Raw genomic sequence first — 25,747 nt, 5'->3', positions numbered from 1 at the left:
AACTACAGACTACAGGAAATGACCATGCAAGATACAAAGTTAAATGGGTAGGTGTTGAATTTTTTATGCTTTTCACTGACAAACGCCAAACATTACGCCAGGCAGAGAAATCAATACATCTTTGCTAATTTTACAGCAACAGGAAACATTTGCTTTCATTCCTCCACACTTCTGTTGTGAAGATGGGTTAACTGAATTCTGTCAAATAACAATATCTGTTTAAGCATCTTAACTCTTGTGTCTTAACAGCCTGCTTTGCTCTCAGTTTGCAGATTACACAGGGTTGAAACATTCAGGCTTCATGTCCTCAAACAGGGCACAAACCTTGAAGGCGCAAGCTCATATTGATGTGGCCAAACTTCATCCTGTGGCACGAGGTGGAAAAGCAGCAGATAGTCTCCTCATCAGCTGGCAGCAGAATCCAGGCTAGCTTGATCTGGATCAAAGTGGACTGACCAACTGACCGACCATCAAACACACCAGCCAAACAACAAACAGACATTGCCATCTGTCAAGCCATGCTGCGAGCATGAGCAAGGAAAAAAGCTAAGTTGCTAATTTACACTAGGTACTTGATGGACACAGGAGGTTAGACCATTTGTTAGACAATATCCTACGGAAGGCTAATTGAATTATTTATTCAAGATGCTGCATTAAGCAATTAAACATTAATACATTTACATTTTAACATTAATAAATCATTAATAGTGCTACATTCGCATAATTACCATAAACAACGACAACAGTCAAGATGATGGAGTGGTTCTTCTAGAAGGCCTATAACTTAAGCCATTAAGTTCTTTTCATTAGGTCGGATGTAGTGCAGGCCAAGACCAAGGTAAAGGCTTAAAAGATAACTTTCAACATGCTTATGCATCAGTAAAGGTACAGGTCATCACCATGCGTTACCTTATTGCCAGTTCTCATGATTCAAACCATCGCCTAAAAGCAAATCCCATCTGCTCAATCACAAACTAGTCCATCATCCAATCCATCCCATTCGCAACCAGTTTCAGTCAATGTGTTTACTGATATCATCCTCAGAACTCTTTACTTGCCTCTGTCTTGACTGCTTTCCAGTTCTCTGCTGCAGCAGAAGCTCAATTTCCCCACAGGGATCATTAAAGTTTCATCTAATCCACCTGTCTGATCATCCATCCATGAACCCATCTGTCCGGACTTGAAGTCAAGATTTTATTTATACAGCACACTTCATCCCACAGCAGCTTAATGTAGCTCAACAATTTCAATCACTCCTCCATGCCTCCCATCCCTCCGTTTGTCAATATATTCGTTATGCTGCTTAACCTTTGGCCTTGGTCTTTGTCAGTGTAAAGTATTAGCCACATTCTGACTTATGAGTTCTGTGTCTACTGTGTTAAATAATACAACTGAGATATTTTATATACTGTAGACAATATAAAACTTGGCTGTAGTCCGCATGATGTCTCAAGAGCCATTTCAGGCTGAATGAAGCCTGGTTGCTGAAAATTAGTGGATAGTTGTGACTCAAAGAGGCCATGATTATGCACAACTTTAAGCTTTAATATAGTTTATATGAGTGAGTTCTATAAAAAAAATTCCCGCCCTCGAGTGAGATGAACGCCGATTCAAAGTTTCTCTGTTCATGAAAGTTGTCACGAACCGGGAAAATAGCTATAGAGACCAAAACCTTTTTTTTTTTTTGTACCAGGCTGTAAACATGTTTATTTCTGCTGTAAAGTTGGGCATTTTAATATGGGGGTCTATGGGGACTGAGTTGCTTTTGGCGGCCGTTTTAAAGTCCCGGAAGTTGCTGCTTGATTGCTCTGCTGACTTTTGCACAACCCTCCTAGATACACATTATACTCAATATGGAATTTAAAATGGGAGCCGTCTTGCACAGTGTAGGAACCTTTTCAGGCAGTGAAGCGATGGCTGAGTGCATTCCACCTAAAATGTACATTTTGTAGGTAATTCGGAAAGCAATCGATTGGCTGTCCAAAGATTTTCATATGACCATGACCTGTAAAACCTCAATCCATAGCAAACTTTGAGTTTAATCCTAAAATCACCAAATATGGCTAACACCTTGCTTTATGCAGAGTCTCTCCACATACACATGATAAGAATCTAGCGACACCTCCTTGGTGATCACATCATTGAATCCGTATGACTAATAAGATTAGGAGAATCCCATTTCAAAATCAGATGTCACCCCCTCCCTTATTTAAGAAGAGGTTGAGTTAATGCAGTAGAGTCACAGCCACGGGGGGGTTGGGGGGGCTGACGGGCTTAACCATTCTATCTGAGAGCCAGGGGTGTTTAGGGTGGGCCAGGCAAGTAATGGTGACCCACACTTGTGAATACCCCTGTCTAAACATGACCCAGTCAGGAGGTCTGGAGTCACTGCTCGGTCTCGATTCCAATGGAGCGCTGAGTGTTTTAATTCTAAATTTTTCACACACCTGCCACTTCAACTGCATATCCCCTCATCCCCTCCTCCAGTCACACATGCACTTTCCTGCCTGCCATAGAGACCACCCTCTGCTCCATCCAGCCCCCCCCCCCCCCCCAACTCCCCTCCTCCTCCTTCTCCACCAGGGACCAAAGAGGTTTTCAGCACTTGCCACGGCAGCTCGCGATGGACAGCACCACAAAGACTCAGTGATCCCTCACATCGCACGGACGCTTGACAGAAACCGCAGCTGACAGGCAATCTCGCCCTTCAGTAGGGACATCTAGAGAGGGTGGAAAAGTGAGAGAGGCAGAAAGAAAGCCGAAGTGCTCTGTGGACTACCCCTTAAAAATAAAGAAAGTGTTGAACCTGCAACACAAACATTTTTTTCACGTATCTGAGCTCTAAAACAGAATCTACATAATGGAAGAAGACATGGATGAGGGGCAGACCCAGAAAGGTAAGAAAGGATGTGTTTGCACGTTTGGGGAGATTTCCTTAAGTAAATCTGACATGGGTGTTTTGTCAGTGTGGCAGTGGCGCTTCTGCAGAGACAATCGCACAAATGTTAGCCTTTCCCTTCCTAAACGGGAGACCAGCTGTTTGTGGTAATTCCTTTGTCCATTGAGTGTCAGCACTCGACTGAAGAGTGCACGTCTATATGTGTTGTTTGGCTAGTCAGAGGGGTGTGAACTGCTTCAGCGAGGGGTGGACTGCCTTTGTTTGCTTGATAAGCCTTTCATGCTTGTCGTGATCGCTGAGAGGGGAACACGAAGAGTGAGGAACCAAACCAAGCTCCTACACTCATTAATCCATCAGCTTTCAGGTTCTGTCCTTTGTGTCCAAATAGCCAGACGTTGTATCTTGCAGAGATGCTTTGCGACATTCAGAGTGAATTTGATGCTTTCCTTCTTTTTAGAGCGGCAGTGTTTGCTTTGTGCAAAGTGGAATTGCTATTTATACTTCACACACACACACACCCCCACCACTACCTTTTCTCTGCATGAATGATTCAGTGCATGGTCGGGAGCCACAAAAGCAAGAGAGAGGATATTTTTGTTTACTAATGGACGGCAACATTTTGAATAAAGATGAAGCTTCTAAAGCAGTCCTGAAACGATGATGCATGAGCCGAGACAGATGGATGCTGTTGTCATGTATTGTGGAACACACCTTTGTCTCTGCCTCCCCCTCTCTCACTCCCCGCTCAGATTTACTTCATGTGACAGACGTGGCTTCATATGTTTGTGTTTCTCTTCCCTCCCTCTCCTCCCCGCAACCAAGCGCTCCTCACAGGCACACACATGAGCTGAAACAGTTGCCATGGCAGTGGCCAAGTGTAGTTATTATCTATTCTCTCTTCACCCACTCCTGCTGATGACATTTCAGTAACACAGGAATAGTTCACTGTGTCTGAGAGTGTGGGAGGGAGAGAGATAGACAGGGGTACAGAGGCAGACTGACAGAAATCGAGAAGAAGACACAGCGAGGGGACGAGAGATTCAGAGTGCCAGAGAGGGAGAGTGAGATGTCTGGGAGATTATAGGAAGCATCTACCATCGTGAGAATAATGTTTGACTATATGTTAGTTATGCACATGCAGCAGCTAAGGAGAGGTTCTATTTTGCTTCCTGTTGATTAAAGGGACTGAAAAATACGCGGTGAGATCATTCATGACAGTGCTGTCCCCATGACAGCTTGTATTGTTTGGCACACTATGCACCACCGACCTTACAGATTTTGATCCAATACTTCTTGGTCGCCATTACTAGGTGTGTACTCGGGCATTCCTGCTCAGAAAGCAAAATCTGCCTGCCTTGGCCACCAACACAAAATGCTCACCCAACTGAAAGATGCAGCCATGCAAGCTGTGCATGCATTTATGTATTCCATTTGCATTTATTTGGGCCAAAGTTCGGTCTGTAAAGACGATAATTACTGTGTGCGCACTCATGCACTGCAAGCTCTGTTAGCCTACATTTGGCTCACTGACAAACCTTTTCTTCAGAACCTCTAAAAGAGTATAAAATGTTAAAACTATAGATTTATGTTGCTTAATTGTTTAATTGCAAAGAGTTGATCGGCAGAAGCCATTTCAGAGATGCAAAAGGGAAACATCTTTTTTTGTGCAGATGACGTAATTGTTTTTCTGTCACCGGATAAACTTTGATGTTAGGAAGGACAGCGTGGAGCTTAAAACCCAAGCAGAGGTTTATGGCTGATGTTTGCTGTGAAATAATACTGTAAACATTCCAAGAGTTTGCTCAAAAGTAAATAGCCAACCTGTTACCTCAGAAGCTGACATTCAATCTGGTCCAGCTGCCTGACAACGCGTGCAGCCACTCACAGCCCTGTGGCCACCAGGGTGAAAGGCTGCCTTCATGACCCACCACAAACAGGAGGAAAAATTAGACTTGTTTCCTTGGCGGACTTCAACATGTATGTATTTGTATAATAACTTGTATATTAGCGTGGAGACCATGAAATTCTTCAGAGGTAATCAGATAAGAGATGTTTTTTCTGACTGATAAAGTGTGCAGTATGCTAAAAGAAATGTCTGGAGAGTGGAAGTTCAACCAATTCAAAGTCTGATGAAATAAAAGTGTCCATATGTAGTACAGGCCTTACTGTAGTACATATGACCATTCACTCATTTCTAACAAACTATGCTTTAAAGGTTAATCCAGCAGTTCCCTCAGTATAAGTCAAGCTATAACTTGAGTGACCAGTAGTTTTGAGATGTAGAAACTGGTTCCCATGCATTACCAGGCTACGATAAAGTTGATAAGGTTGAATTGGTTGATGGTGTATGACACAAAGTGCAGGGCTCACTGGTCATCTAACCATGTGGGTGTTTTATCAAATTATTGACTCGAAAACTGTCAGCTCCTTTACTGGTTATTGATGACAGATAATTGAACCAATTGCTCTGATGAAGCATGGTGAACGTTAAAGCCACCCCATCAGGTTTCGTTCCATGTCACTTTGACGTAATGCCCGTCATTATCTGTGATCCTTCAGGAAACGCTTCAGGAAAGGTTACAGCTGCAGCCAGAAAGCTCAGCTCTACAGATCAACAACAAGTAAATAAGTGACGAAAATTAAATAATATATTGTCAGGGAAAGCATGAAACAGCCACACTGGCTTCTGTGCCCAAAGCAAGCTGCAGTCCATCACAGATCACGCCAGGCTGGGCAGAAACACTGAAGTGAACGTCGCTCACAGCAAAACAAAGGCACTATAACAATGTTTCTGTCCTGCCATAACAATTTTAAAAGCTTATGAATGTCACGCAACATTGTTTACCTGTGACAGGGCCGCTCTGCCTTGTGATTTATAGGGACTTTTATTGCCAAGTGGGTACTATATTTACTACTTACTAGAAATGTATGCCATGGTTAAAGGATAATATAATTTTGCTGTTGAAAACGTAATATAATTTACCACATAAACTGCAAATGGGTAAAAAAAAAAAAAAAAAAAAAAAAAAAAAAAAGGTAAAAGGTATAGCAGTGCACACGATACCACAGGGGCCATCAGCAAACCAACGCCCCACGGCTGAAAAAGTGGGTTCTGCTAACGTGAACACAGGGCTGAAGTGATTCAAGTGCATAGAAGTTCTGCAAATGAGCATTTGATGGGTAATAGGTTTTTAAAAATAAACCAAAGAACATCCTGGAGATGGTTCACACTGATAGATAAGTCCACAGAATGGAAAAACTGAGAAAGGCACACCTGTTAGCGTTTCCTGAGCCAAGAATCCACTCTGCAAGGGACCGCTTGTCCTTCTGTTTGATCAGTTTGATCAGGCTACTAACTTGGCAAGCCGTTAGATGATGAAACGCTCAAAGATATTTTTGTCAATCTACATAAAACGCATTTTGTCAAATGACACAGCATGAACACAGCTGACACAATGCACAACCATTAGACTGAGGTTGTTTGAGGTTCGCTGTATTTTTAATGGTTTGCTGGCTTTCATGCACTTAAAATTTAAAGCTCTTGTAATAAAAGTCAAATTTACATTGAGGTTCAGGCAGGGTGAGTTCACAGGAAGCAGCTTTAAATATAGGTGCTGTGGTTAGTCTGTTGGTATGGAAGTATACAGGACCACAAATTAAACACTGCACATTTCCAGAGCATGCAATTCATTTTGAAGATATCCTTGATTTGTATTTCCTTCATGAATATATTCATCATTTCTAAGTAATGAGCTTCCTTGTCATTCAGAGAGGTCGGTCATCTTGCCTTAAAGAGCTGCTAACCCTGAAAGAATTGGCATATATTTCAATGGAGAGTGTCCCGCAATGGCCCGAGTGCAGCTTCCACAGATACATGCAGCACTCTGACATAACAGCTTCATCTCAGAGTACAGTATCAGTGCTCAGTGAGTTTTGGCCATGCTACAGTACATAACCCTTCTCTTTCCATGACTCTCCCTCGCTCACTCATTGTTCTGAATCCTAAGCTGCCCCGGCCCAGAAGTCCAGGGAGTTCCACCAATTGTTCTTGGGAAATTTGTTGGGGCTATTAGTGGAGAACCTGCTTGGGTTTTCTTTTTGTTCTTGTAGGAATGTCTCCCTGGTATAGATTTTTAGATTCAGGACAACAGGTGCGACACACATAATGATGCAATGTGAAACCAACTCCTGACAAGCCCTGCTGGGTCCTTGCAATGATGACGTCTTAAAATGATTATATAACAGTGCAGCCATTCAACATGCATAGTCCTGCTTTAATACTAAGACTACAAGATGCATAGCTGAGCTGAGAGTGTTTCATGATGGTTAAGTTTAGGCTCATTTCAAAAATACAGAGCCTTTCAAACAAGTAAGTTTTCAATTTCAATCAAGCTTAACTATTTCAGTTATTCAGAGGAGAGCATGTTTGAGAACAAGTAAAAATTGAATGCAACTGTACAGACTGCTGTCACGTTTGATCAAACGCTGAAGACAGCCTATCATGCTCTATTGTTTCGGAGCTGCGGCTTAAATCCCGTCGCCCCTTGGTGCTCACTGCCTATATGCTGGTGATCAAGACATTTAAGCTCTTTCTACGCAGCTGCAGGCTCAAACGGCAACAACTGAAAGTAAAAGAACAGCCATCATCTCATCTCCTGAGTTTTTGACATTTGGCCCTCAGTTCCTGGAGTGAACTTGGCACAGACAAAAGACATGTCCCCGCTCAGCAGTCACGCAGTCGTCGTCAGACTCTTCCATCTCTAAGCGAAAAAGTAAGAGAGGAAATCAGCGGCTGAGCTTTTGGACATGGCCTGTAACGTCCTTTTTGCCCAGAGGGGTTATCTGTGTAATGTGTCTCATTCACTATTGTCCCACTGAATTTGTTGACATACAGTAAGTGGGTCACGGCTCTGAAGTGCCCGGTCTATTCTCAGATTTTGCGCTGCGGTTGACATGGCAACCATACTGGTTGATTAAACATGCGCAGAGGAGATGGGGGCGTGCGGGAGCTGAAAAAACCTGCTTGCTTCAGGGGAAGGGGGGCTGCGCATTAAATATAGAAAAGCAACGAGACTCGTATACGCCCATTACTCTCAGACTGACACAGACACACCATCCCCCCACTGAGGTCTCTCTCTTTCTATCTGTCTCTCTCTAGGACCAGGCTCACTGCCACCCCACCCCCATACAAAACTCCTCTGGTAACAAGGAACTAATAAGTGTTAGCTGAATGCGCAAAAATGGAGTCTGATTGGATGTCTTGAGGTGTAAGTGAAGACAGCATGCACCAGACAAAAAAAATCTGATTAGCATTCTCTTTTCTGTCACCCCCTTTATTCAATTTTGCTCATTTCCTCCTCTAAGACAACATCTTATTAATTTTCTCTGTGGCTGTAAGTTCTCAAAAAGCAAAGCCTAACGTTCCTGCATGACTTAAAAAAGAAAAGAGCCATTTTAATTAGGGATGCATCAACAAAGACATGCAGTCATCATAGGTCAGTATCATCTTTAATAAGCAATTATCTGTAATCAGCCCAACATAGCTCTGATGATTGATGTTCTGCTGATTGTCAAACAAGCACTTTAATGTCAAGTTAGCAAAAGAAAAAAACTGTATTAAAGGATAAGATAAAAAATAAAAAAACAATCACAGGTAGTAGGAAAAATCAGATATCTGTATTGTAAGTGAGATGAAAACTGTGTCGGTCCTGAGAACAGGGCCAAACTTCACTTCATGATGCACCACATGCAGTGCCTTGCTGCTGGTGCTGGGCCAAGCAAAGCCACCCCACCCACCCCCACCCCCACCCCCACAACAAGTTTTTCAGATCCACACAAATCACAAGAGTGCCATACTCTTCATCGGTAAAGCGAGGACTTTGCAGCTGTGTTTAACATCAGTCCATTGCTAACCTTAAACGACAGAGCACACATCTTTTCTGTGCACTCCTGGGAGGGCAGGTGCTTATGTTGTAAATATCTGTTTCACTTTGTTTCTGTCCGTCTCTTACACTTTGTCTGGTGTGTTGACCCAAATGAGACACAAAAAGGATTTAGGTGATTTTCCTGCTTCGCACATCCTGACTGTTGTGTCACAAACGCACGATTAAGGGGTCAATTAAGGTTTCAACAAATTACTGACAGGCCACAAATGATTGCATAAATGTGAGTTTTAGCTTTATTTACTGACACTGATGAATTCAATTGAATATGAACACATATAATAAGACAATAAAACACTCTGCCTGTATATGTCTCAAGAGACATTAAGTCTCCATCACTGAACATAATATAAATTTGTAAAGAAACCAAAAGCAATTTTGCACTTAAGGGATTTTTTGGTGAAACTTTTAAATATGTTTAAGTCAAACACAGCACATGCTGTGTCTCTCCCCTGATAAGCCCCTGTAAGCAGATACTGTACAGTAAAAAACCTCATTGACTGTTTCTGTCACTGTGCAGTAGACCAGACCTGCTGAGAGCTGATAAAAAAAAAACAGGTAAAATGCAACTATGAAATGGAAAAAAAAATATCTATTGTAATTATCAATATGAACAAACAATATCTGACTTGCTAGCACCTTAAAAGGGAAGCAAATCCATCATTAATTAACCCCAAATGTCCTCCCGGATGTTAGAGTCATGTTTCCTTTCATGGATGTCACGTAGCTTTAAGCATTATTTAAGGATAACCTCATCCTTCATGAGAGTATTGACTAGGTCAGTGTGTGTGTGTGTGTGTGTGTGTGTGTGTGTGTGTGTGTGTGTGTCCTTTTGCCTGTCGGATATGACACTGACAGATGGAGGAGAAGTAGGAGGTGGGAGGGGCCTTGGGAGGGGGTCATCCTTTCTCTTTGTATTAGGGAGACGCCTTCTGTTGATTGGACCGCAGTGTTTGGGGTCACGTAGGCTTCACTTTTTTTTCTTTTTTTTTTGTTCTTAAACAGACGCTTTTCTGTGTGGAGGATAAAATATCTAAAACCCCACCGTCTCCTAAAATCTCATCTCTTTGTTCAAAATTCATTAGACTAATCCTCTTGTTGCCAGATTTTCAATTTTGGCAAGTGACATTTATTTGATTAACACTCAGTGGGAAGAACATCCTTGGTTGTTTCAGCCCTCTTACAGACACACGGAGAAATAAAGGCATTTAAATCTGAGTGTCACTTCAAAATAATCATCTATTTTTTAAGGATTTTCAACATCATGAGCCTTCAATGCTTTGGGGATAGCCTCCAGGCTGTAACAATACTAGTACATAAAGCTATTTTAGTGAGTGATTAGCATATTTTGCCATGAAAACAATAACTTAACATATCCAAAATACTAGAATAGCTCCACATTGCCTCCTGCTTGACCAAAAACAAGCAAATAGCACACATAGGATTTGTCATTATTGCTTCATTTAGGTGGTTGAAACATCTTAGCCAATCAATTGGGACAAATCCCAAACCTGACTTGCTCCCAGTCTGTGGTTCAAAAGACGAGCAGCACTACACCTGTGAGCAAGATCAGTTCAAATACTTACGACTCGTCATCAAGCAGGGGATCTTTTATTTTCATTGCAGGTAATGTTGGGTTGAGCAGAAAGCATGAATAATGAATGTGAGAAGCTTGTGCTCTGCTGCGCTGTGCCGCTCCTAAATTATGGATCAAGCATCCAGTAGCTCTGCGAGTCAGCTCGCACCACCACTTGCCATTTTTCACCAGCTCCGTCTCCAGTCACTTGAGATCAATGAAGACTTGCAGAGAGGAAATGAGGGGATGTACTGGTATGAGGGGAGGTCGTATTGATGCTTGGTGAGGACACAGCTTGAGAAAAAAGTCGCAGCTTGAGCAAACATGGGTCCAGTCGTAGTTTTAATGTTATCCCCAAGGTTTCTGGAAGGCAGCTAGAATGCAAACTAAGGACAGAGAGGACGACACCGTAGCCTTGACTGAATGTTACACCGACATCAACCTCTACTCATTCATCTATTCAGCAGTGATTTTAACTTGCATTTGACACGCTCATTTAATCATACCCTTTCCAAATACACATCTCTTCACTGGCTCAGAGGAGGTTTCCCTCCACAAAATTAACAGCAGTCAATCGATAAATCATCACTCTTGTTACATCCGCACACTAATGCTCCCATCTTACCCCACGACTTCATCTTCAACTGTTTCCATGGAAACAACACTTCCTTTCAGTCAAGTCACGTAGGCAACATTATTTTTGTTGTAGCTTGCAAGCTATTATAATGCAAACCAGTGGCCAGGTCTGTTAGTTGGGTCTGTAATAAGCAGTGATGACACCTGACATCAGGGAAAAGTAAAATCCATTTAAAATGGAAAACAGGAAGACTCTGGCTCCAGCTGGTTGTGCACAAATGTAAATAATGCAGAGGTAATAAACCTTGATTGAGGCCGTGACATAAATCATTTATATTACATCTCCCTTCATGTTAAGCTCAGGCTCCAAAATTCCAAAGCACCAAATTTACTCATGCATGCATTTACACAGGTCTTAAAGACGGGTTAAAAAAACAAAAAACAAACGACATGAGTCTTCTCTAAAAATGAAAATGGTTTACTCATCATGCGAGGCTGGAATAACTACTCACACTTCAAGTGATTTCTGAAAGATGTTCTTCTAAAACTTGAACTTGAAGTTTTTATCTTACAATCCTGATTCCAAAAAAAAGTTGGAAAGCTCTGTGAATCAAATAGAACAGAATGTGATAATCTGCTCATTGTTCTTGACATATACTCAATTCAAAACAGTACAAAGACAATATGTTTCAAATCTGACCTCATCAGCTTAATTGATTTTGTAAATATCTGCTTATTCTGAATTTGATGCAGCAACACCTTTCAAACAAGTTGGGACAGGAGCAAGTAAAGACTGGGAAAGATGTGGAATGCTCCAAAAACACCTGTTTGGAACTTTCCACAGGTAAACAGGTTGATTGGTAACAGGTGACAGTATCATGATGGGGTATGAAAGGGGCATCCTGGAAAGGCTCAGTCGTTCACGAGCAAGGATGGAGCGAGGTTCATCTCTTTGTGAACACATGACAACTTTCTTGGTGCCCCATCAGGGTGCTTCATAAAAACCCAAACATTTCTGCTCACACTCGTGACGTTAAGGCAAAAATAACAATGTCAATCTACAGTATTAAACCATCTAAATTTTCACTGGTCTGTTTAGCTGAGTATTTTATATGACTAGACAGTCTGATCTGTCACTCTGCCTTTAACAGGCCCACTGACCTGAGCATGGAGGGTAGAGCTCTCCCTCAGCTTGTCAGAAAACACCGTCGCATCAATAAATCCTGTCACTGCCTGCTTCCTGACACGATAAGGTAGCTAAAGATAATGAGTCAGAGGGACGGCGTGGTGACAGGATCACTTTCTGTCTTAGACATACTGAAAAAACGACTATTGGCAGTGCACCATGCATTCCTGCCTACAGTTGTTTAAAGGAGCATGTCTATATATGTGTAGTCTTCAAAAGAGATTACATACGTTGTGATGCAGACTTGCAGAAGGTTGGAGCTTTTCTATAGCGTGCACACACACACAGGAAGGTGTTCAAAAGGATATTTTTCAAGTATCCCAGTGAATCAAATTAACCAAAGACTTCGGGGCATTGCTCATCCTGTCTGATAGACTCCTGGAGGGAGTTCAATCCAGTCAGCTACAGCCGGAGTACATGGAGTAACTAAGATTACAGCTGCTGTACAGTGAGACTTCTGGTAGTTTGTACAATAGGATAAGTGATCAAGAGTTCGCTCTAAAATTTGGAGGTTTGACAGATTATTATGCGAGAGAGCTTGAGATTGGTGTGAAACCAGGTTAGTGAGCAAGAGGGGGCATGCTGCTATGGATGAAGCTTGGTTGTGAAGCCTAATGTTACTCTACAGTTCATTGGTTTATCAGTGAGGTGTAAGCAGACTGGACTCTCCGTCAGTGGCAAACAGACTGACAGCTGTCCCATATGAATGGGCCCAATGCGAGTTGAATGCACATCGATAGATCTGCACTATATACGCTGGACTCCTGCATGAAACATCATGCTCCATTTATGTAAACTACAGTATGACGTACTGACTGGTCAAGGGTCACATCTGGAGCCTGCGTTCAGGAGCGCTCTCTCCCTCCTCGTCTCCTTGCAGTTCAAGCATTAATTGTGTTGTTGCTGTGGCTGCTTTGACAGTACATACAGTATGTTGGTGTTCAAGTCTGCTGGCTTGTTGTAGTGTAAAATATTAATAACCCTTAGAAAAAGATTAATCTGGCCATTCAACTACTCAAAACCCACAAATGTTGAGAAGCATTTAGTATGATGGCTTTATATAGACTTGCCTTCTCTCAGCACCCAAGAGCACAACTATGACTGACTTACAACATTCATGCCAGAGTGAGATGAATCTGCCAGAGATACTGTATTTTGAATAAAAACAATCATAGACACCCATTACTGAATAACAACCGCAATTTATATTCTTATTCCATTAAAAGCAACACACACTGCCTCTATGGCGTCTGTCTAAAAGTACTCTGGGAAACTGAAAACTGGTTTGATGAGGAAACGTGAGACATGAAAATTAATGACAAAATAAAATGAAATTAATTGTGACCGACTATTTTGACAGAAGGACTAGTTTTTCCATTCTAACTTATGACTCAAAACTACACTGTCTGTTGGACTTAAATTGAAGAACTGAAGTTGTTTCACCATTCATCCAAGAAGCAGCATCAGTTCTGCTGGCAGACAGGGAGTCAAACCTTCCGCAGGTTGACAGACTCACATGAATCAATGTGTGAACTGGTGTGAAACCGCCTGGGATTGGGTATCCGATAGCACTGTCAGATCCTGATAGTCTGAAAGGTACCAAAGTCGAGCTGTATCCTGAATTTGATGTCCCTTCCCACGTAATGTCCCACTCCCCTTGGGGCTGGGGCAATGGGTGTGTCTGGGAAATACCAAGGCAGTGAAGATACAGGAATGTTGTAAACTGCAAACAGCCGGCATCACAGCAACCCTACACTGTTCCTTTATATAAAAGGCAACAGAAAGGCCACCTATCCAGACATACCTCCTGTTTAAAGCATCCATTTGAGTAAAAACCAGGCATATTTCAAATTTTGCACACCTAAACCCAGGCACACATCCACAACCAGAGGCTAAAAACAGGAAACAGAACCACATCCAAAAGACACTGATCACCTAACTCATGCCTAATTCACTCAAAGTATGTATATTTCTTAAAGCAGGAAGAGACCAGGGTGGATTAAGTGTGAAAAGCTGCGCAGGTAATGGGGAAATAGTGTACATTCACAAGACAAAAGAGTTAAAAATAAAGCAGGAGGAGAGAATAGGCATTCTGCAGCCTAGCACTGGATTACATCAGTGAAGATGCAGATGATCTAGGCGAGTCTGGGTGAGGGTCGGAGCTGCACCAAGCGTCTGAGCACAGCCCAGCAGGCGGACCAGCTACTTGGTATTCCACTCAGGTTTGCATCAGAGTCAGAAGCAGAGAGTTGAGGAGAAGGAGGAGGAGGAAAGGAGGAGGAGGAAGGGGGATATTTGCTGTGGCTCCTGCTTTGTAACACAGGTGAAGACAGCGAGATAACCATAAAAGCGATGGTGCTAAAAACATCCTTGATGAACTATCCTGAAATCTTTTATCATCTCTACAACTGACAATGAAAATTGATCGTGCAGTCATGGAGTCTCCTTTCTGAATGCGGACAGCAGCGTGAATGCAGATGAGTTAAATCATGGCCACAATAGCGATGCAACTGCTCAAGAGGAAGTTCCCCTTTCTATGAACACGCCATAACATTTGTGCATTTCACATGCGTGTATTGATTTGGACTTCAGATAGTTATGCATGTACAGGAAGCAGCTGTCCACTGTAATACAGACCTAAGTGAAGAGTAACAAATTGATTCACAATGGGCTGGGCTTTGTGAAAAACGTGTCTGTGCGGGTAATATGCTGCAATGCACTGCAAGACCCTATGAAGTCCAGTTTTGTTCCTGGCTTCCAAAGGAAATAAGCTCCACTTCTGTTGTTGTTACTCTGAGAGATGACTGCCTAGGTACCCCAGGACACACGAATACACAGGCATAACAGGGAGACTCATAAATCTTAGAGACTCATACAGACACACTGGCGTGCACGAGTGTTTACAGACTCAGCTTCTCTGAGAGCAATCTATGCGACAGGAGATTGAAGTTGGAGCCGAGCAGCGATTAGTCACCTAAAGGGCCTCTGGGGACAGGAAGCTGAGCAAAGAAGAAAGGGGTTAAAGGTCAGGCTCACTATGTAAAGCTCTGGCTGAGTTTTTAGTGCTGAATAAAATGTCAGCATCCTCTGTAGGGCCAACAACTGACAGGATGAATATGCTGCATAGACACAGTGAAAATGTGAGGCCAGATCAGTGCATGCAAGCAGTGGAAGTGGCCATTACATATCTTACCCCATTTTGTGGCTTTGGATGCTCTGACACTGGATGCGTAAAAAGAGCTTTGTCAAGTTGTTTTATTCTGTTCCACTGTGCATGTATGCATGGCTGTCTCCCAACTGTAGCTTGACAGTTTGGGATTTTCCAAATGTAAACAGGATCACAGTACACAAGATGAAAATGCATTCGCCCATTGGCAAAGTTTTGCTGAATTATTTAAATTTCACCCCAGAAGAATTTCCACCCATCCTGGATTTTCTTTGAGAAGTTCAACTGTCCTTTTGTGTGTCTGTAGTTGACTTGTCTTAATCTTTGTGTGTCTCCAGGATGCCTTGAGTGCTGCATCAAATGCCTGGGTGGGATCCCATACCCGTCTCTTATAGCCACCATTTTGCTGTACGCTGGCGTGGCTCTGTTCTGCGGCTGCGGACACGAGGCCCTGTCTGGCACCGTCACCATCCTCCAGAACTACTTCGAGGTGGTACGGAGCCCTGTGGATGCACTGGACGTCTTCACCATGTGAGTAGAAAAGGATTGCACTCGATTTAGGGGTAACTTAGTTGTTGAAGAAACTATCATTGACCCTCAAGAATTTGGATTCTCACGAGGGGGTAAAAACATGAATTTAATATATGCTCTTTGACACACGCTCGTTTACATTTTCCACAAAGCACCACATCTCCAAATTAATTTGACATTTGATTTAGAACAGTAGGGCATCTGTATTATCTTTTTTTACTAATGCAAAATGAGAGAATACAATTATTTGACCCACAATCAAATTCAAAGTGTAACGTGTTGTGGATGTTTTCAGTCGTTCTCTATTAATTCTCCAGGATTGACATCATCAAGTATGTGATCTACGGCATTGCTTCGGCTTTCTTTGTGTACGGCATCCTGCTGATGGTGGAGGGCTTCTTCACCAGTGGAGCCATCAAAGACCTGTATGGAGACTTCAAGATTACCACCTGTGGACGCTGTGTCAGCGCTTGGGTAGGACTAATATCTTAGTGCATATTAACTGTTTAGCTTACAACCCTGATTCCAAAAAGGTTGGAAGTAATATCCTTTATACAATCATGTGTTCACAAAGTGGTGAACCTCGCTCCATCCTCGCTTGTTAATGACTGAACGTGACATGAAATCCATGCATGATATAATATTTTGACTTGCAGTAGGCTACATTGAATATAACACTTGGCTCCTGCAGCAAACTGCCCACCTGACAAGCATCTGTCAAGTTAAGAATGACAACTTATAGAAAGTTACTGTTTGCATAGTTGTATCTCCTGTTTGTCAGGTGAATGATGTCGTGTTATCAGTGCTCAAACTGTTCGCTTAAGTTAGCTTTCGGTCGACAATTTGGCTGTTTAATGTTGAGGTGGGATGGAAAAGCCAGCACGGAAAGTCTCTGTATGGCTGAGGAGGAAAGGATGTTTCAGGTAAAATGGATCATCTCTTACTTCTTTAGACCTCAGGGAGGAGCTGAATTTAACATTAATGTTAAATGCCATGATGAGACTATTCAGTTCTCAATCATTTGCTGGCTCCCTAAACTGGCACTTAATCACCAAAACCTTGAGAACCTCTGGTACATAAGCTTCAATAGCTGCTGCACTTTTCAGCCACTTGGTAGTCAGACAGTCTAAATGTCAGATTATTAACCCAGGGAATATGTGTCCAGCTCTTCTTCATATTGTTTTTAGCCACTGTTGTGTTTAGCCAGGTATCGATTGAATTTTAATTGGGTTGTACCAAACGGTCATCAAATATTACAGATTTTCCCTTCAGCTACAAATCAACTTTATATGTAGAACATGTAGGAATTGAGTAAGTATGGCAAATCAGGCAGCAAACCATACTGTAATGCTTCAGTGCACTAAATGATTAGTTGATTTTGTGTGTTGATTTGTGTCAAACAATAAATTCCTAATTCCACACTGCCACAAATGAAGTGCTCCAAGATTACATTGAAAACATCTATCAAAATAATTCCATTACACTGCAATAATAACAATAAGAAAATTAGGAGGACTCTCATACAGAGCAAAGCAGAGAGCCCGCAGCAATCCTAATAAGATTATCTCTGGGATATAATTGCTTAGCATATCTGAAGCTCCACAGGGAGGCAAAGGAAATGAGCTATGCTGTGGTATTTGTGGTCAATGGGGTCATTAAGCTAGTGTGCTAATCTTGTGCCCATGGAAATGTCCAAACCAAAACGAGACTAGTTGTCAGAAAATGGAAAGTGGTGGCTTAGCCTGTAATGTAAAAGGTCAGGTTCACAACAGCCAATTTGTATCCCTCAAGTCCCACATGTCCTTTTTAATGGCCTGGAACAAAATATAAACCAGTTCTACAATTTTGTAGTAGAAGTGCATCAGGATGCAGAAAACATTAGTCGAATTTGTTACATTTGTCATTTTTCTGATCATTTAACTTCATCATAAAGTTCAATCTTACATAGATTACACTGAAACTGTTTGAGTACCTAAATGTGTTCCTCTGTTGGCCCCACAGTTCATCATGCTGACGTACATCTTCATGCTGGCTTGGCTCGGAGTGACTGCTTTTACCTCCCTCCCAGTCTTTATATACTTCAACATCTGGAATATTTGCCAAAATGCTACCGTGCTGGAGGGGGCCACACTCTGCCTGGACCCACGCCAGTATGGTAAGGACGGTCTCCATTTCTTCATGCCCCACTGTTCAAATCTCACCTGCTCAGATCTCCAAAGCCTGCACTGTTGAAGGCTGCTTGTTCCAAAGTCACCAGCCAAGTTTAAGGTTTATTTAACAAGTATAGGCCCTCGTTTATTTCTGTAAAAATATCTCCTTCAAACTCTGAATGGATAATGCAACTGTTAAAACTATGGATAACGAATGATGAGTAAAGTTATATTTTGGTGTACAGCAGAACATCTCCTATGGCATAGGTATCTAACAATGGATGAGAAATCTTCAGAAATTGGGTATTTTCTGCATATAAAGAAATGAATTTGTTAAATAGGCCACTTTAAAAATGAAATACTGTAAAAGACCCAATTTGAAGGTGGTGTTCCTCATTTGTAAATCTACAATATACTGGACTCAATGCTAATCTTCATGTTACTGTCCTGGTAACTTTAATGATCCAGAATAAGGTTATGTTAATCTGGGATAAAGGTCCATATCATATCTGTAGTTTATATGGCTGGCTCATTATTTTTAATTGTGTATAAAATGAAGTTGCCTTCAGACGGATGGCTCAGTTTCTCAATGGAAAATGTTTGAATTGCACATGGTAGGACATGGATAATACAAATACAGTGTCTAGTACTATTGTACAGCAGAAAATAAATAACACAGTGCAAATACTACAATTGCGTAACTACACATTCTTTTCCCTTTCCCACTTTGCTGTTTTGTCTATATTTTGCAACACACTATTTTTCATACATGCTTTATAAATATAGAATCATTTGATTTTATTTCAGGTATTGTGCCAATTTCTGAGGCGAAAACAGTGTGTGCTGGATCAGAGAAATTCTACAAGATGTGTGAATCCAATGAGGTGAGGTCAAAGTAGCACCTGTATCAAACCATGACGTGTGATGTAATGTCACTGTAGATGATACAAATTTATATTTTTTCCCAATAAATCAATAAAGACAAATACATGCTATGTAACAAAGATAAGGAATACCATATATGCATTAGAAACATGACTATGAGCAGTTTGTCAGTTTGAATGCCACCAGCAGTTGAACAAGTCATACTGATTCAAAAGATCTCAGGCTGCTCACTACAAGGCACAAACACACTAGTTCAACCACAGAACCACTGCCGCGGTGCTCGTCAACAAGGCACTCCTCTCAGCTGAGTGAAATACATTTGACGCACCAGAGAGCTGTAAACAATCTGTTGTCTTGTCATCTTACAGTGTGATGGAACATAGCGTAGTTTGCATTACTGCTGTGAATAAGAGAATAATCTCAGCTACACCATGTAAACAGAACCAACATGGACTGCGATAAATAATCAACTGAAAGGGAATTAGGGTTATGCAACCTTCTTCCAACCAGCCACCGTCAGACCAAAAACTAGTGACTGCCGCTTATATTTGTGCAGCTGTTTGCACCCAACCCTTCTGGGAATTTTGCTTACATGCAAAATTCAAAAGACACCTTAAAAGACAACATGGCACATCAAACCGAAACAATAAGCAGACCAATATAAACAATAGTGAGGTCTCTTTTTTCACAAACACTGAAAGATAGAGTTAGAGCACAACAGAATTTACAACAAAACGAACTGAATGCTTACATGTGCATGTTGAAGGAGGACTGATTGGCAGCGATGTCCCTGAACCCTTTAAGAGTGATGTGTTCTGTGATTTCTTTCTCCAGCTGGATATGACTTTCCACCTGTTCATCTGTGCCCTCGCCGGAGCGGGAGCTGCTGTTATTGCTATGGTGAGACACCATTAAAACTAGCATCTCTCTCAAGGGATTAAAATATAACTCAGAACATGAGCAGAAATCTTTCAAATCAACAACAAAACAGAAGACAGCAGTTTCTGTGGCGTGTATCTTTAAATGGAGATAAAACTAATGCAGAATCTCATTTTGCTTTGCTGTTAAATAATTTCTGCAGTGGTAGGAGGTAACTGTATTAAAAAAAAGGCAACTGTGGGGAAATACTGTAACTGGGGAAAAAAAGCTGCATTTTGTTGATTCCTGGCTGTGTTGTGTTTGCCTGTGAGAGAATAGCTGGAGATCGGAGAGAAGGCATTTTGGCGCAGTGAAAAAGACAGGGTTTGTCTCCCTCCCTCTTTCGGAGGCGCGAGGCATGTCATGTCGTTGTCATGGAAACAGGGAGAAGAAAGGCTCAGAGATTGTTGCAAACATCACTCGATAATTTGCGAGGAGCCATTTTCTGAGAAACAGAAAGTGTTTGCTTGTCAGGGATGAGGTTGCAAATTGCGGCAGGGCTCTTTTCACCAACATCTCCGTTTTCCTCCCAGCTGACTGAGAAAATTCATAACAAATACACTGATGCAGCCCAATAATGGGCTGCCCTTAAAGCAGCTTCAAAGCCAGAAACACTAAAAAAAACATCCTTGAAAATGCAGACTCAGCAGCTGACCCCGAGGAAAACAACTGAAACACAAAAAACGTGTTTTCAGTGAGAAGCTCAGCTGAATTGATCGTTCTGTGTGTTAGAAACAAAGAGCGCCGCAGCTATGAAACCGTCGTTCCTTCTGAAGAGAGAAGCTTTATTACAATTTCAGTCATTAAAACAAAATACATTCATTATAACCTTAGCTGCCATGGTAACACAAATCCAAAACCACATTTGGCATTATGCTGCCATCTGCTGGACCAGTGGAAACATCCTCCTTAATTTAAAGGGCCTGTCAACCCGTGTCAGAATTAACATACAAGTCGTCTTAAATTGTTAATTTGCATCCAAAATAATAATAAATCTGAGAAATTAAGAATAATGTCTACATTATATTCAAATAAGATCAAATAAAATATTTCCACAATTATATTTGACTGAACAAATATGAGAACAAATCACAGAAGGCAGATCTGATGGTGATCTGATTTCCTTTTTTTAAACTAGCTTTGTATTTGTGTCTCTCTTCATTATTTTCCACATCGCTCAGATCCACTACTTGATGGTGCTTTCTGCCAACTGGGCCTACGTGAAGGATGCCTGCCGAATGCAGAAGTACGAGGACATCAAGTCAAAGGAGGAGCAGGAGCTTCACGACATCCACTCCACTCGCTCCAAGGAGCGTCTCAACGCCTACACATAAAGACCAGTGTGAGGCCTGGCCCTGCCACTCCGGCCTCTCTCCCTCTCTCTCTCTTCTGTCTTTCTATCTCTCTCTCTCTACCATCCCCTCCCGAGGGGGGGCGGATGGCGCCTAGGGCCCTCGCCACTGCTGATGTCACTGGTGCGTCATATGACAATGTGGTCTGGGGGGACGTCACGCAAACCTCCTCAGTCACAAACAGCATTTCAGATGAAAAAAAGCCCCTTTACCTCTCTCATGGATGGTGTTATGATTATCATTATGGCAGTTATATTATTCTTGATACAAGTTGTTTAGTGCTGAGTAGTTTTATTGTAGTTTGTAGAATCAGAAGTAGCAGTAGTAGTTCAGCTTTTTTATTTTATTTTGAATAATTTGTGTATGACTTATTTTTATTGAATTGCTATTCAATGCTACATGTCATTTTGCTCTCATGCCTAATTTATTTTTTGCTGATTTCTGAGGGGGTCAACAGGGGCTTAAAAGGGTTTTCAAGCACATTTCTCATGTCGTGTGTCTGGAGATTTCATGTTCAAGAACTATGTACTGTATGTGAACAGGTGGTTAGTTTTGAAAACGTTTTTCTTTTTTCCCCCGCATTTTGTTCATTAGATTTTCAACTACACATATGTCAACGTTACTTTTCAATACTGTCAAGTATGACAAGTATCCAAAAAACAGAACATATATATATAGAATTTAGCCCAAATACTTGAACGATACAGCACAAAAAAACAAAAAGACACATAAAATGTACACTTTAGTCACATATTAATTAAAGACAAATACAAAATCACGATTCCAAATCCACCATAGGTATGTTAAAGTGGTTAAAAACTTTAAAATAAAGCTGTTACTCCGAAATAGCAACAAACACCAACCCTTCAGCATGTGCAAAAAAGGTACCGAAGTTAATTTTTTTTTCCCCATTTTAACAAGGTTAAAAACGTCTTTGATCCATGAGGAATGAGAGGGGGGTGCAGGTGACTTTCACCTTAGTAAAATCAGATGTCTGGCTAATAAAGTAACAAACACTACAAAGTCTGCCTTATGGGAGGCTGCTTTAGAAGCAGCAGAGTGAGAGGTGGAACCCCAAATAATGCTGTGGTTGCTATAGGTTAAAATTGAGTCCAAATACAATCTGAAATTGAGCTAAAGATTTCTGACCAATAGGTAAGGAGGGGTATGACTAAAACATATGGATGTTGGTAGTACGGTTTGACGACATCGATCACTCATAGGGTCAATATCATTATAAATCTGAGAAAGCTTGACTTTGTGCGTATGGGGAAAGATTCAGCACTGGATCAGACCGTGACAAGTACAAACAGATGAGGAGTGAACCCGATGCAGAATGATATCCAACAACTACTTTCAAATCTCTTTCCCAAGATCCACCTCCCACTGTGTTTTTATATTATGTAAAGAGGATGGACATTGCAAGTCAATGGGGCGAAGGAGTCGATAGGTGAGGCCGTTGGGAGGAAAATGGGATGTAAAAATACAAACAAAACTGTGAATTAGTATCTAAAAACATGATGTCTCTGTAGAGCGAATTTCTCAGAGAGCTGCTGAAAGGATGCAAAGGTATTGTCGATATATGAGTCGCCAAATGTCGTTGTTGGACCACAAGGAAAACACAATCAATCAAACAGGATAAAAAAACAGGAACAGCTGATAAATTGGAAAATTTGGGGAGGGTGTTCATCTTAACCGAGTTAACCCCGGCTACAAGGGATAAAGGCAACAATGACCACCACTGGAAATCTTCCTGTATCTAAGCCACTAAAGGGGCAAAATCTCAAATCTACCTCTAACTTGAACACCAAGGCATGTAAAACCACGTGGGACAATTACGAAATTACGAATTCTGCAAAGAATAATCACAGGCTTCAACATTTAAAGGAAACAACACACTTTTGTCTTAAGCTTATACCCTGAAATGCAGCCAAATGAAATAAGATGTCAAAAGCAGCCAAACCAGACACAGAAAGATCAGAAATATATAAAATCAAATCATCTGCATAAACAAGACCTTAAGCCAAAAACTGGTCATTCTTGGTTCTGACTAAGGCCACAATGGACAAGTGGAGCAGTTTTATCCAGGCAATCAACCTCCGGCCAAAAGCAGATTCCTCCAATGTGTAAAAAAAGACAACTCCACACGATCAGAGGCCTTCAGTGGATCTAACAAGATCAGGGCTTCTAGTGCTGATGAGGTCGAGGGATTACGCATCACGTTAAAAAGTCGTGTGAGGTTAAAAAAAGAATATCTGTTCCGGATCAACCTTGTTTGTTCAGGAGAGATAATGGAGGGCAGAAGAGTCTCCAGACACATGGCTAATGGCTTAGATAAAAGCTTTATCAACTACACTTATAGAATGATAACTTGAGCAAGACGTCCTTATTCTTTTTTTTTTAAGTACATGATATTGAAGATTGAATATGCGTCAGAAGTAATTTAAGAGAGTTAAATAATTCATTAAGTATCTCAATAAGAACTGGTGCTAACCTATCGAAAAAGGTTTTATAGTACTCAATCAGGAGACCGTCCGGCCCTGGACACTTTCCTGACTGCATGGAGAAGGCTGCTCTTTTAAGATCTAACAGTGAGCAGCTCCTCCAGCCTCCAAACAGAGGCCAGGTCCACATTGGTTATGTCCAATAAGCCAAGGAAACTATCCAATCGTAATCAGAGGCTCAGCATACAAAAAGAGGTAAAACTTTTGAAACTGATCAATGATCTTTTAAAGATCTGCTGTTACACCAGAAGGAGTCTGAATATGTGGAATCTGATGAGAGAAGGAGGCCTGCCATGGCTGACGGGCCAAATGTTTGCTCACGTTGCCATTGAGTTCATAATTAGCATATTTAGATTTAAATAACTTGATTAGTGGAGAGGACATCAAACTTTGCCTGAAGGGAAAGATGCTCCTTGTTTACATTCAGGGATGGGGAGGAAGCACAGATTTTATTATTTGTTGATTTAGTTCCTGTAACGACTATGTTTATGACATAATTTCACCTCTTATGTATGCCTTCAAAGTCTCCCAGAGAAGACAAGATGAGACCTTCCGTTGACAGTAAAGAAGTAAATTTAGACACAAATTTAACAAAATCAATTTTTTGACATTAAATGTGTGTTAAGACGCCCTGGGGGTGGGGTCGGGTGGGTGTTATCATGCTCCTTCATGATTGAAGCATGATTGGATATTTGATCTGAAAATATTTTCAATCTCACAACGCAACCATGAAGCATCATAAGCGTTTGTCATACCAGTATTCCCAGGGATTAAAAACGCTTTCACGTGAAAGTTCTTTTCTATTTGAAGATATACAATAGCAAGACAACACAATAATAAATACCAAATCATTAGAGTAAAGCAAATACTTGCTAGATGTGCCAAGCCTGTTAAACAGGAAACAATGACTTTGATAGATATCAAAGACATCTTATTAGATTAAAAATAAGTTATGGGTTATTTTATTATAATATTGCCATGTATTTTAGGACTGTGAATGATTCCATTGTCATTGAATCACAAGCCACAAAAGCACATGCAAACATGCTTTCATAACCCCTTTGTTTTTCAATTCTTATAAGTGGAACTTTATATAAATACTAAACTCCTGTTTTTGCAGAACTCTGCACTGTATATACTGATATATCAAAGCATACCTATATGTTAAGCACTGACATTTAAGGACAATTCATGTGAGAATAAGAGATCACTGTGGGTCAGTCCACTCTGCATCAACCAGTCTCAACTGAAAAGAAACCCTGACAATAAAACTCTTTGGTGTAATGGCACTCCTTGGTGGAATTATCAGATGTGAGAAAAGTGTGTGTCACAGTAATTTTGTTCATGACAGTAACTGTATTGCTTACACATCCTGATGCCATACAACTAAAAAGGCTGTCTGTCAGTCTATTCCCTGGCAACATTTATTTTGTCAGTATTTCGAAAAGCTAGTTTCATGCACTTATTTGACCATTTCTGTGCTCTCTCTAGATGTAAGCGCATTGGTGTTCAACTCAAAGTTGAATAACTGTACTGTTAGTAAAGACTGTGAATTTAGATGTTTTTCGTGGCATGGACATGCATTAATATAGTCTTATTGACTCAAAAGTTACTTTATTTCACTCCTTTATTTTTTACACTTCTGACTGTCTTGCTGGATCAACCCTTTGTTTATATGTGCAGTACTAAACCTCCCACGCTTACCGCGTTATGCTACTGATATTAGAGACTGTAGTCTTTGAGTTGTGTCTATTTAGTTTGTGATGAGCTCTCAACCATGTCTTAAAACTAATACTTGTACCAACATTGCTTACTCTGTAATGATCTGAAAAAATGCTTTCAGCTTTCTCCTTGTATTAGTCTTTTGTATTTTCACTACGAATGCTTAGTAGCAGGCTTTAAATTGAATCTGTTTTGTACATTCATGTGCCAACAGCTTGAAGTGGCTTATTTGACCTGTATGATCAAATTTGCTTGCATTAATAAAATTCACTTGTGTACTTGTTAATAAATACTCAATGTCTCTTGTACATTTTATTTTGGTGTTTCGGTTGAAATTACT

At 41.1% G+C, this 25,747-nt stretch overlaps 1 protein-coding gene across 1 annotated transcript; it reads left to right on the top strand.

Annotated features, from left to right (window-relative positions):
- The first annotated feature begins 2,368 nt into the window (after nt 1-2,368).
- Nucleotides 2,369-25,699, top strand: gpm6aa (glycoprotein M6Aa). The gene is made up of 7 exons (XM_070963424.1): nt 2,369-2,897; nt 15,684-15,876; nt 16,194-16,350; nt 17,878-18,031; nt 18,834-18,910; nt 19,746-19,811; nt 21,011-25,699. Exons 1-7 carry the CDS (start codon nt 2,861-2,863, stop codon nt 21,161-21,163), a joined length of 837 nt encoding a protein of 278 aa, XP_070819525.1. The 5' UTR covers nt 2,369-2,860; the 3' UTR covers nt 21,164-25,699.
- Nucleotides 25,700-25,747: the final 48 nt, after the last annotated feature.

The sequence above is a fragment of the Chaetodon trifascialis genome, chromosome 5 (assembly GCF_039877785.1).
Source record: "Chaetodon trifascialis isolate fChaTrf1 chromosome 5, fChaTrf1.hap1, whole genome shotgun sequence".
Taxonomy (NCBI): Eukaryota; Metazoa; Chordata; class Actinopteri; order Chaetodontiformes; family Chaetodontidae; genus Chaetodon; species Chaetodon trifascialis.
This window is presented reverse-complemented; position numbering and strand designations above follow the sequence as displayed.